A 13,786-nucleotide genomic window follows, 5' to 3' on the forward strand; every position below is an offset into this window, starting at 1 on the left:
ACCTCCTCGGATAGAGTCTGGTAATCATAACTCGGGGGTTTGGTGTACTACTTGTGGCCAAAATGGGCATTCATCTCTTTAGTGCCGAGTAAGTCCTCAGGGTAATCCAAATCCTCAACCATACCAGCCAACACAGGGCTATGGAAGAGATAGAGGACCTCAGCAGCGGCAAGGAGCTTATCAAGGTGGTCCTCAAGGATATGGTAGAAGTGGCAGGCCTCGGAAGGAGTACCATGAGCTTTGCAAGAGATGGCATGAGCCGGATCAGTGCTGGGATGACGGCCAACCATGGCCGTGTGGCAATGGTGGTGGCAATCACCATACCCATGGATGTAGACAACCTGATAAGGTAATTCAACTACCACCACTAATAACAAATCCTTATGAGAACGTGCGGAATAACATGAGAGATCAGAGACGACCTCATGGTGATGATCAGAGGGGCCTAAGACCTCCTAATCTCTACTACAACTATGAGGATTCCAGACAAAACCATCAACCTCCGAAAGGTTTACAAATCCGCCAAGGTTATATCCCAGTTGCCCAAAATCAACAAGGCGACTATCAAAACTATGTAAACCAGAAACAAGGTCCATCTTTTAACCAAGATGTTAGAGTAGCGGAAGAGGTCTTATTGAATGGTCCTACGCCATCTCTAGCAAAGACCACAGTGGTGATTGAAGAACATGAAGCACCTTCTAATTTAGTGACCCACGAATTGAAGAAGGACGGAGGCGGTGGCCATGAGAATGCTACTTTGGCTGTGATTACCCGAGGGCAAGCTCATAGGCAATCACCAATCGATGAAGAAGACTCAGATAGTAGTGAGTCTGAAGAGTTGTTGGATTTAGTAGCTCTTGAGGCGGCTGCAAAGGAGGCGGCAAGAATTACAAGGGAGGTAGGTGCCGCGGTGGGTGATGAAAGGTCATTTGAAGGTTCTGATCCAGGTAAAGAGTTAGAACCGGGTGAATGGGAGGGTCCAGATATTTCAGAGGAGGAGTTTGGAGGGTTGGGTCATACGATGCCAACCTCTTACCAGAAGTATGATCTCTAGAGGGACTTGCGGAGGATAAAGGCTGACATCTCAATTGCTCAACTATTAGAGATATCTCCTTTGATGAGGAAGAGTTTCAAAGAAGGATTGCCTAGGGCAAAGAGGAAGAAGAAGACTCAGAAGAGGACAGTGGCTAGGGTACAAGCATCTATTAGGCTAGTGGATGTGAAGGCAGTGGAGATCGAGGTCACTATCGTGGACAAGGTGGTTCCGAATGTGCTCATTGATGGAGGTAGTGGACTTAACATCATGCCACTTCATACCATGGAGAAGTTGGGATTGAATTTAATCGAACCTTCACCATTTGTATTAAACATGGCAGATCAAAGTCCTGCTAGGCCTTTAGGCCAGATCACGAACTGTAAAATCTCTACAAGAGGGGAGGATTACTTAGTGACCTTCCATGTTATCAGGATGCACACTTCCAAAGAGTCTTTTCCACTTCTCTTAGGTCGTCCGTGGTTGAGGACGGCCAATGCCACCATCATGTGGGGTGGTGATAAGCCCTCCATAGTTTACGGTCCATATGAAAATCCCACTAAAGTTAGAATCAAGCCTTTGATAAGACTCGAGGTGGTTGACACCATATCTATTGGAGAAGGCACACTATTAAAATCCGTGGATGGGATGACGTTTGAAGCTGAGGTTCAAACCTTGAAGTGTCTTGGTCCAAATCTCTACCATTGGTCAGACAATGGAGAGTATGCCAAGTGGCTCCAAGACAACCCTGATTCTTCATCAAAATTGACGACAGGATTGAATTTCATTGGAATGGAGTTGGACGATGGTTTGACACCTTTAATTGAAGTAGATGCCCATTTGATTGGAATAGAGGATGTAGAAGGTGTAGAGGTTTTAGAGGAAAGTGAGCCTTTGGGAGGATCATTGAAATTTTAGACTGGTTCTTCGGGAATTACGGTTGGAGAAGACGTTTTCAGTTATCCCAATGTGCCTTCGGATTGGTATCGGGATAACAATGTGCAATCTCACATTGCTAAGGAAGACTGGAAGTTTGTGACAGTGGAGTTTGAAGGAGAAGAACCAAGACAAATGAAGATGGGAAGCCAACTAGTGGATGAAGAGATCAAGGCCTACTGTGAGTTAGTAAGAGAGTATCGGGAGGTCTTTGCATGGTCTTACAAGGAGTTAAAGGGAATTCCTCCTAAGATTGTAGAACATTGAATTCCCTTGATGACCAGTGCAGTGCCGATCAGTCAAAAGGAGAGGAGAATGAATCCTCAGCTTCAATTGATTGTGAAAGAGGAACTGGAGAAATTATTCCAAGCAGGTTTTATTAAACCTGTTGAGATCACAGATTGGGTCTCTCCCATGGTGCTTGTAAAGAAGAAGAATGGTAAACTTAGGGTGTGTGTAGATTATAGGAAGTTGAATTTCTGCACCCAAAAAGACCACTTTCCCTTGCCATTTCTCACTAGCATCTTGGAAGAAGTGGCAGGTCACGATTTATACACATTTATGGATGGATATTTTGGATACAACCAAGTATCTATTGCACCTGAAGATCGACACAAGACTGCATTTACAACACCTTGGGGGACGTTTGTGTGGCATGTGATGCCATTTGGATTATGTAACGCCCCTGCTACTTTTCAACGTCTGGTGATGTCTATCTTCTCTGATTTGTTATATAAATCAATGACCTTGTTCATTGATGATTTCAGCACCCAATCTGATGCAGATTCTCACATTCATTTGGTGAAAGAAAGCTTAGAGAGGTGCAAGAAAGCTCAAATGGCCTTGAATCCAGAAAAAACCTATCTTGCCTTGACTAGAGGCATTTTGTTGGGATATATGGTTAGTAAGAGGGGTCGTGAGCTTGAGCCAGAAAAGGTGAAGGTAATTCAGAATTTATCACCTCCTACCAGTGTGAAGGAAGTGCAACGTGTATTGGAACACACCGGTTGGTATAGGGAGTTGATTGAAGATTACGCCACTTAACCCTTTCCATCACTAGCCTTCAGAAGAAAGGCACCAAATTTGTATGGACTCAGGCTTGTAATGATGCTTTCGAGGTTCTAAAGAAAGAATTGTCTTCTTATCTAATATTGAGGCCCCCGAGGTGGGACTTGCCTTTTCACATCTATTGTGATGCAAGTGCGGTGGCGGTTGGCAAGATTCTGTGCCAACTTGTAGAAGGCCTAAGCAAGGGCAAGGATCATCCAATTGCCTATGCTAGTAGGCAATTAAATCCTGCAGAGAGAAAATATTCCACCACTGAGAGGGAATGTCTAGCCATGGTGTTCTCAGCTAAGAAGTTTAAACATTATCTGTTGAGCAACAAAGTGATTTTTTATGTGGATCACATGGCCATCAAGTATTTGGTTAACAAATCTGAGTTGAGCAGTCGGCTAGCTAGATAGATCTTGTTGCTACAAGAGTTTGATTACACTGTGGAGTACAAACCTGGATCCGTACACAAACAAGCAGATCACATGTCAAGATTGCCTAGAGGAATGGAGTCCCACCCGATTGATGATAGATTGATAGACGAGAGTCTTTTCTTGGTGACAACTAGACCAGCATGGTATTCTAGGATTATTGAGTTCTTGACTACTCAACAATTACTAGTGGATTTATCCAAGGACGAGAGGCGGAAGATTCGGGTCAATAGTCATCATTTTGTGGTATTAGAGAACCGGTTGTATCGACGTGGATTGGATGGAGTGTTAAGACATTGTGTGATGGAAGATGAGGTTCCTTCCATTTTGTTGGCTTGTCATGACAGTGTGTGTGGCGGGCATTTTTCTAGCCAATTGACTGGTCAAAAAATTCTTAGGGCTGATTATTACTGGCCAACACTCTTCAAGGACGCTCATACCTATGTGAAGCGTTGTGATGCATATTAGAGATTTGCTAGGAATGACCTTCACATGCAATTGCCGCTTCACATTTCCCTACCATTGGTGCCATTCGAGAAGTGGGGCATCGATTACGTGGGAGAGATTCATCCTCATTCATCTCGAAGAATGGCATATATTGTAGTGGCCACCGAATATCTCACTAAGTGGGCTAAAGCCAAGGCTATGAGGACAAATGATGCCAAAAATGCTGCGATCTTTCTCTTTGAGAATGTGATTACTAGATTTGGAGTCCCGAAGTTCCTTGTGAGTGATCGAGGTACTCATTTCCTCAACGAGGTGATTGAATCCATGACTGAGCGATTCTAGATTGATCACCGGAAGACTACACCCTATCACCCTCAAACTAATGGTCAAACAGAGCAAGTCAACTAAACACTTGGTACTATATTGAGGAAAACTGTTCGAGACTCCAAGCGTGATTGGGATGTGAAACTGCCAGCCACCTTATGGGCATATAGAACAACATTCAAGGTCACCATGCAGGCTACGCCATTCTCTCTAGTCTATGGACTGGAAGCAGTTTTACCAATTGAGTTTGAGGTTCCATCTCTTCGGATTACAGTAGATTCCAGATTGATTGACAGACAACCTTTAAAGACAAGGTTTTACGAGCTCGAGGCGTTGGATGAGAATAGGAGACGAGGGACTCAACACATTGAGGCCATCCAGAGGCGGCGCAAGGTCGTGTTTGATAAACGGAACAAGACTCGGGTCTTGCAACCTGGTATGCTAGTATTGTTATAAGACGCTCGGAAGATCGACTTTCCAAGCAAGTTTGATGCCATATGGTTGGGTCCTTATCTTATCAAGGAGGTGTTTTTAAACAACTCCGTACAATTGGAGACCTTGAATGGTCAATTGTTTCCCACACGAACATCAAGTAGCAGGTGTAAAGAATATAAGACATGAGGGAGCACAATTTTGGGCAAGAGCTCCATCTTTCTATCTTATGACAAGGCAACAGTATGAACTGGCATGGTGAAAATACTTTAAAGGACAAAAAATGGCAAGTACAAGCTGGATTCGTCCCCTGATGGTCGCCATTTATGTGAGCCCAAAAGTTGGTTCACATTGTTGGTTAAACTAAAAAATCTAAAAAAAATGAGGATTTTGATTATGTTTTGTTATAATAAGTTAGTTATAGACATTAATGTTAGTGGCTTATTGATGATTAGTAGAGGAAAGAAAAATCAAGGGAGATGGGAGTGGTGAAAAAGATAAGAAAAAGAGCCAAAAGAAAAAGAAAAAGAAAAAGAAAAAACAAAACAAAACAAAAATGGCCAAGAAGAAAGAAGGAAGAAAATGAAGAGGGACAAGGAGAAGAAGAAGAAAAAAGAGAAGAAAATAATTAGAAGTAAAATTATTGTGATGGGTTTGTCAAATTGTTAATTCTTAATGATCTAGAACTTAGATTTGGAAGTATGAATAGTCAAACTTGATGTTTAAATATGTTTTAAATACATTGGTGGAGTTAGTTTTGTCAAAAAAAGCTTCGAATTGGGGGTTTTGGGCATGTCCAGCCCTAAAATCGGGTTTAGGACTTAGGGTTAATGTGGGCCCTTGATCTTGATTAGGGTTGGTGGATTCGGATGGTGGAGATGTTGCCGCCACCCTTTGGTCTCTTCCTACTTGGATAAGAGGGTGGGGGTGGCCACACTCCCTCTCTCTCTTTTTCTTTGGGGCGAAGCCATGCCAAATTACTTCCCCACGTACCCTTGTTTCTATAGAGCTACAATTATGCAGCTGTAGTGTATTAGTTATTTGGAAATAGAACGTCAAACTTTACCAATAGTTAGATCTTGTTGTTAGCATCCTCGGAACAATAGGCACGTTTTGTTTGGAGAGAAAACAAGAAAGTTGTGGTGGTTTTAGTGACAAGGAGGTCAGCTGCCGGCCAGATCTGGAGGTCCGACTTTGGAAGGCAATTGTTGGCGGAGAGTATTGAATTTGGAGCTGAAACTTTTGAGGTGGATGGTTCTTGTTGTCAGCTTTGCAAGGACTATTTTTACGCTTAGATTAAGTAAAGGCCAAGGAAGTTATGGTGGTTGGAGAGAAGAGGAGTCGGCCGTGGTGAAGATGTAGCACTCCGCCAACTCAAGCTACTTTGGAAGATCATATCTTGGAATTCACTCAAGATTTTCAAGAAAAAATTGTTGGAGGTGATGCGGTCTCAATTCTAGTTTTTGGAATGCTAAAGCATATGCATTGCACAACTGGAATGGAGCAAGGGCAAGGGTTTTTGTGGCCAGGGGTGCTTTGACTAGGCCGAGAAAGTCAGGCAACTTTGAGGCAAGATTTCTTTTAGCTTAATTGTTGTTTTGCATTGAATTTTATTAAAGGACAAGCGCTTGTAAGTCTTATTTCTAAAATAGCAAAGCTTGTTATAAACAAGTTAGTGATGCAACCATTGTAGTGGAATTCGTGCAAGGGGGTTGCTGCCATGACTTGGAAGGTGGCGACTTCTAATTTTCTTAATTTTTAGGATGAATCTTGGATGAATTAGGTCAATTGCACGAATTGTCAATTGGATGATAGGTTGACTTATGGTTAGATGAATGAAACTTAGATGAAAATTGGATGAACAAACTTTGAATGAATGATTGCTATGGGATGAATGAGAATTAATGGATGGATGATTGATGAATGGAAATTTAGGATGAATGAACTTAGGGTTTATAGATGAACTTAGGGTTTAAAGATGAACTTAGGGTTTATGGATGAATTTAGGGTTTATGGATGAACTTAGGATTTATGGATGAACTTAGGATTTATAAAAATTACGTGAGAGTGAAATGAATCTACTTGACTACTAAATGTAATTTAGGGTGGAGGAATTTAGCTCACAGATAGCATGTCTTCTACTAAATTGTCCTTCCCAATAATATGCTTAAATTCCGGATTTAGTGACTTTATATAAGCAATTCATCTCAACATTGCAATATCTGGCGTTGAACAGTTAATAATCATTCCAAGCAATGGCAAGCAATCTGTTTCAATTACTACTACTGCCCCATTCAAATAATCCTTTTCAGCTTTCATAGCCGAAACGAATCCCCAAAGTTCTCTTTTCACTTGCAAATATGCACGCTGACGAATACTTAAAACTTTAGCCCCAAATCAAACTGCAAATCTACTTCCATTTGAATCATCTTGACCCACAGCCCATCCAATGGCAATTGGACTAGCGTCCACAGTAAGAATCACTGGTCTATTGCACTTATAATCAACCTTCCTCAATATTGGAGGTGACATCAATAATTTCTTCAATCTTTGCATTGCTTGAATATGCCTTTCTTCCCATTTAAATCGGTAATCCTTGCGTTACAGTTCATATAATGGATCCGCTATGTGAGCATAATAAAGGATCCAGATTCGATAAAATACACGTGCACCCAAAAACCTGCGAACCTTTGTTAAAGAATCACAATCCTCTTTCATCCTTCCAATCGTATCAACTTTAGTCGGATCTGGTTTTCTTCCGTAAGATCTACATAAATGTCCAACAATCACAACCTCTCGTACTCCAAATACGGACTTCATACCCGATAATGTAAGATGAACTTCTCCAAGCTGAGTTAAAATCTTTTCACAATCTTGTATATGATCAACAACATATTTGCAACACCCTCTCGTATCTAAAGTTTCATCCTTGTCTCCTTCTCTGCACCCTTTTATAAGAACATCATCCAAAAAAGGCATAGTCTTTTCCAGAATAAAATCTCTCAATACCTTATTCATTCCATTCATCATATGCGTAACTGAGTTGGTCGCGCCTTGAGGAAGAGTGCACATTCTAACCAATTCAAATGGTGTCTTCATTGTTGTCATATCTCTACTTCCTTCGGCAAGTTGAAATTGATCATAACCTGAATACAAGTCATCCATTGAATAGATCGCCCTTTCAGCAAACGCCTCAGCAAATTCATCCACAATAGGCTCAATTCCTGCATTCTTGACAGTTACTGCATTCACCGGTTGCATATCTTGAATAAACCGTAGTGACCTATTCTTCTTAGGTACCGTAAACCATCGACTAGAATACGGCCCAAATGAAGGTTCCAATATTTTCATCTTTATCTTTTCTTTTAATAGTTCCACCAATTTAGGTAAATGTGCCCTCGGTACTGGAATCGATCTTAGATTCCAAGGTACATACGATACAGTGAAGATAACCATAGGTGTTATAATATTTGGATCCACACACCCAATTTCATGAGATTCGAAGGCAAACGATCTACCTTGTTTAGCCAACATCTTTTTGAAGCATGTAATTTCCTCCAGCAATAAAGAACCATTAGAACCAATCTTCAATTCTTCAAAAGTCTCTTTAATAAACTGATGTCCAATACTCATTGGATCTCTTAAACTTGCTAGTTTTGACGCTTCTTCCATTTGTTCTTTAGAATCTTCTGGTAATGGTCCGGCAATAGACTTTACCTTCTTATTTGCCGTTTTATATCTCGTCTCTATAGTGACTTCTGGTGCTTGAAAAGATTCAAGTATGGTATAAACCTCTCTTAAATGAATCTCAACAATCTTATCATTATCCCCTAACCCAATAGATGTAATCAATTCCAATGAATCTTCCGGTCCATTTTCTTCATAAACACCTAAAATCCTCTCATCATCTTACAATGTACCTAACTTGCGTAATTGTCCTTCAATATCATATAATCTTTTTCTTTCTTTTCTTTTAAAATCATCAAATTTCTTATACATAATATTTCCATTCTCCAATATACCAATAAAACTCGCATCAAAGGCACCTTCATCTCGCGAGAGTACCTCCTCTTTTGTACCTCCATAATCTCGCTTTACAGTGATACCTCTCCAAAATCCTTAAATCCTTCAACAATCTTTGGCAATGGTTTCTCCCTCAACCTATCTCGATTCCGTTTATGGTTAGGAGGTACTGTTAGAAATTGTACAGCTTTCCTCCCATCTTCACTCCGTAGCCTTGGATAAGCAGAACCATTGTCAAGTACTTTTGTTTCCATCCGTGTTGCCGTGATATAAGGTTGTCCTAAAATCAACGGATAAGACGTTGTATCTTAAACAAAGAAATGTTGCTCCGTCGTAACATCCCCAATCCGAATTTTGATATCTGGACAAGCTCCATATAATTCGCCCCATGTATTATTAGTTGCTCGAATTGTCCATCCATGTTTCATATCAATTGGCCATTTTTGCTTCTTATAAAGATCTTTAGATATGAGATTTATTTCAGAACCATTGTCGACTAAAGCAACAATTGGTTCTTCTATATCTCTTAATTTCACCAATACCTCAGTAGTTGCCCTTGGCTAATGCTTTCCAGTATAATGGCTCAAAGTTTCTATTTCCTTGTTACTAGAATCTTCGAAACGTACTCGTTGATTATACCCATTCTTTTCATTTGTTGATTGCTTGTAACCAATATCAACCTCTTCTTCATCTTTATATATTCTTGCATCAATAGCATGACTCATTCCAATTTTACCCATTAATTGCCTCTTTTGCTTAATGCTGTCAATGATGACATCATGAAACTCCTTCTTTGCAATTCCCAAGACTTCTTTGAATGTGAATTCCACCATAGCATTTAATATACGTTCTTCCAACACCCCTTTCAAATTTGTTGCCGCTTCAATGTCAGAAAGTAGCTTATAAGTAATTGATTTGTCCTTATCTTTTGTCTCCTTTGTTTTTTCTCCCAATGATGCTGAGGTATCCTTTACAGGCAATTCTTGTGAAGCTGCCTCCCGAGCCTTGTCTCCTCGAGTTTGCCTCTTAGAAGAATTTCCTTCTCTAGTATCATCAAAATTTCCTCGTCTCTTTTCTTCCATCAAAGCTTCATGTTGGCTCTTAGCAATATATGCATGAACTGAAAGAGACTCAACAAGATCCTCCCAACCTATTCTACCTCGTATTGTAGCTGCAGTTCTCAATAACGCTTCTTGAGGTAATTTCCCTTCTTGCATTGTAGAAACGGCAGAAGCCCAAAACTCACTAGTTTCCATACTTCCACCAATTTCATCATCTACTCTAGCACCATAACTTGCACTTTCTCGTACTACTGTTTCATGTTCTTTTAAGTAATCTTGAACCAATGCTCTTATTCCTCCCTTATGAAAATTGGTTTGAAGAAGATCCTCCCTATCTTTTAATGCTATCTTTCCATCTTTCCAGCAAATAATTCCCTGCCGTATTATATTATTAAATTCATTGCAATCTTTTCTAGTGTGTGAAGCATCATCACACCAAATGCATCTTTGTACATATCCTTGTTTTGAAACATTCTTCGAATTATTTGTAGAAGTATTCTCTTCAAGTCTTGCCAATTTGATTTGAAGATCTCGCATTCCTTATATAATTTCTTCCATTCCCATATCTGCTTTCTTTGATAAGGATGTCAAAGGTTGAACTGTAGGCATTGTTGGTGGTGATGTACGTACTGGAGCTTTGGGTGCTTGTACTATTTTCAGAATATTGCTCCTATCCTTCCTCTTTTCTTTTTTTGTAAGCAACCCCACCGTATCTTCAACGTTCTTCCACTTTGTTGTCAATCCTTCATCTTCTTCTTTGTCTTCAAGAAGGGGTTCTAATTTCTTTTGCAATTCTCCATCAGCAGCTTGAAGAAATAGATCAACTTTGTTCGACTCCAATGTCAATTTTTCTACCTTCGACAATTGAGAGTACTGCCTCTCAAATTCCCTTAGTAGCTCTGTTGCTTACAAATTCTTATTAGGCCGTTCAATCCATTCCAAAAACAGCTTCTTAGTAATGCGATCAACATCTTCCAAGAAATATTCGTCTTTCACTGCATGTGAAAAAACCTCCCATGAATTCCCATAACGATCCGTAATCGATGTAATATGGTCTCTTATCTCCGGTATTGTGGCAAGTCCAAAAAGTTCAACCATTTTCTTCTCAAAAATCCGATTTAATTCCATTTCACGAACATAACATCTTAAATACCTTGAAATATTCCTCCAATCAAATTGATCAATTTTATTGACCACTGCTTATAATGCTTTGGTTGCCAAAGCTTCCTTTCGATCATTGCTTTGCTGTTGCTGCATTGATAATGAGAAGGCTTGAGACGTACTAGTAATAGACGGATCCATGTGCATACCTTGTCCTTTAGAAGACTCTCCACCAGAAACTTCTCCCAAAAATCCTTCAAAATTTTTATTTTCGTTTTCCATAAAAATAAAGATAAAATCAACCGAAATCCAATACCTTCTACCTCAAGCTTTCACGTCGGGTTCACCACTTATGTCATATTACGTGCTTTCCTGCTCGAGAACGTACCGGGCATCTGGCTGTAGAAGGTAGTATGGAGATTCACCAATAGTCAAGCAGTCTATCAGTTTTTGACTGCTGGAATATAAACGACTGCAAGAATACACCGTAAATCTATACGGATGCCCTTCGACTGCTTGTCGAATTCCTTTTTGCCCCAGTCGGTAGGTCTCTAGACGTTACAGAGAACCCTAAACAACCCAATCTGCTAATCTCCGATACCGCTTTGTATTTACGATCTTGTATCCACTGACTATCTTGTTAGATTATCCCAATAAATTTCATTCACTCCGCATACTCAATCTTATAGACACCTTTTTAATTCTTCAATCACATACATAACTTGATTTCACAAAACAGCCAAGAATAATCAAACCCACTTCATTAAAAAATCCCGATTCACCATTACAACACTGACTTCAGCGACGATTGCCTAGGTCTTCCCAAATCCCTATGAAGAAAAAAAAACCCAATTCTCTGTCTTCTTTCCCCACGTGAAGCATGAAGCTCCTCTCCCTGATCTTCAAAAAAAAAAAAGAACCTCTAATGAAACCAAACTAGTAACTTTCAAAAAAAGCTTGAACTAGCTCTTCGATCCAAAAAAACCCCCCGATCTAAAAAAAAATAACCCCCCCAAAAACTTATTCTCCCCCTAACCTTATCCTCTGAATTTCTTCAATCTTCCGTCTTGGATCCGGAATTGGCTCCCACTGTCAGAGCTTAGATCTAAAATTGGCTCCCGTCGTCAGAGCTTTCTCCTCCATTTTTAGCTTTAAGAGATCCATTTATCGAAAACAACTTTCCCTGAAATAGCACAAAGAATAGGACAGCCTGAAACAGAATCGAAACCCCGTACTCGGGTCCACATTGAGTCGCCCGACCAATTTAGGTCTCATATTGGGTAAGATGCCCGTAGTAACTTGGATGTTTGCGTAATTGGGTCCAATTGGTCCTCGCGTCAGATTGGCTAAGACCCGTAGTAAGACCTGGATTTTCCCGTAATTAGACTACATTGAGTTGCCCGACCAATTCAGGTCTCATATTGGATAAGAGGACCCGGATTGGATTCTTGAAATTGGTTCCAATTGGCTCTTCGAACCAAGCTCACCTGTCGTGTGAATTGCTCCTTTCTCTTCCTGCTGACTCTCATTAATGGAATCGAACGGAGCATTTTAGTATCCCCCGGCTGACTGTAACGAGGTGACTGAACCTGGCCACTCAGTATTTGCACCAGAGTTGGTCGTTGCTCCCAATATTCGAGGTAACTGAACATGAATAAAAGTCCCTTTTCTTTATATTTTCACGATATACTCGTGTTACAACACGACACCATCCTCCTGAAATTCCTATTATATGGAGGACGGTATTATATGGTCCCCACTCTTATTCTCTTACTACTTGGTGATAATAACAACATGTTATCCATACTATCTGTGAAAGGTAATGAGAAGTAATCTTTCTTAGTGGCTGCATTTAACTTTTAAAAATCTTAACATATCCTGATTTTTCCATTCTTCTTCGGCACCATCACAATTGACGACACCCATGTACTATGCAAAATAGGATAAATAAAATCCATCTCGAGAAGTTTATCTAATTCCTCTTTCACTAAAAGAGAATATTTTGGATTAAGCCAGTATTGTCTTTGACGAACTGGCATAATACCCTCCTTCAAAATAATCTGGTGCTCACACACGTCGGCTGGAATCCCTTTCAAATCTACATACGACCTTGTAAAGGCAGATTTGTGATGGACGAAAAATTGTTTTCAAGCATCCAATTCTATACCGATAATATCGGCATATATTTTAATTAGCTATGGCATTTTGTTGGTACCCAAGTTAATGAATTGACACACAGGGTCTTCAAAAACCTTTGATTTAATTATCTTCTCCTGATCTGAATATCTTATATTATTCGACATATGAGAACCACCCGAATCTGGTTCCAATGTGTTGACTCTATTGATTGAGGAATTGTTCATCCATTCAGCAATAGCATGATCCGACTTAGTCCCATGATCCTCTTAATGCACTATGTATTCGCCGGGACTTCCACATTGGTAGATTCTACCTTTGTTATTGAAATATTTTGTCCTACCCCAAATTGCAATGAACCTATAGCATCGACATCTTCCTCAATCGATTGACTCTCGTTGTCCAATGTAAATTTTGATTCTGGCAATTGAAATTCTCCATGATATTGTACTAGGTACATGTGTAAAACAATCTGGTCACAACCTTTTCCAATTGTCAATGTGCCTCCGCCCAAATCGTTTTTAGCTTTGACTTGATAAAGCCAAGGTCTGCCCAATAAAATGAGATGCGATAACGTAGAACTCTATAATCAGAATACAATATAATCGATTTTGTATGTCAATCCCACGATTATAGTGGCAATATTGTATAAGATTTCCATTGGCTTTACCCCACTATGATCTGCCATTCGCAAGTCCAATGTCGTAGGTAGCAATTGCTTTAGATCTAAGTACTCCATTGTATCTGCATTCATTAAATTCACACTGGAGCCACCATCGACTTGTACCCCTGAAATTAAAATGCCATCG

The 13,786-nt window shown here is 40.0% G+C and overlaps 1 protein-coding gene across 1 annotated transcript; it reads left to right on the forward strand.

Annotated features, from left to right (window-relative positions):
* The first annotated feature begins 3,528 nt into the window (after positions 1-3,528).
* On the forward strand, positions 3,529-4,680 carry LOC141046122 (uncharacterized). Its single transcript, XM_073538348.1, has 3 exons — positions 3,529-3,768; positions 3,922-4,192; positions 4,376-4,680. Exons 1-3 carry the CDS (start codon positions 3,529-3,531, stop codon positions 4,678-4,680), a joined length of 816 nt encoding a protein of 271 aa, XP_073394449.1.
* The last annotated feature ends 9,106 nt before the right edge of the window (positions 4,681-13,786 follow it).

The sequence above is a fragment of the Physcomitrium patens genome, chromosome 13 (assembly GCF_059467195.1).
Source record: "Physcomitrium patens ecotype Gransden chromosome 13, ASM5946719v1, whole genome shotgun sequence".
Classification (NCBI taxonomy): domain Eukaryota; kingdom Viridiplantae; phylum Streptophyta; class Bryopsida; order Funariales; family Funariaceae; genus Physcomitrium; species Physcomitrium patens.

Bases quoted from the DNA above. Each gene is read 5' to 3' on its own strand.
- LOC141046122 (XM_073538348.1), top strand. From the start codon at position 3,529: ATGGAGTCCCACCCGATTGATGATAGATTGATAGACGAGAGTCTTTTC. The intron at 3,769-3,921 runs GTTCCTTCCATT...GATGCATATTAG, and splicing joins ATTGTGTGATGGAAGATGAG to AGATTTGCTAGGAATGACCT. The intron at 4,193-4,375 runs GTACTCATTTCC...TGAAACTGCCAG, and splicing joins GTTCCTTGTGAGTGATCGAG to CCACCTTATGGGCATATAGA.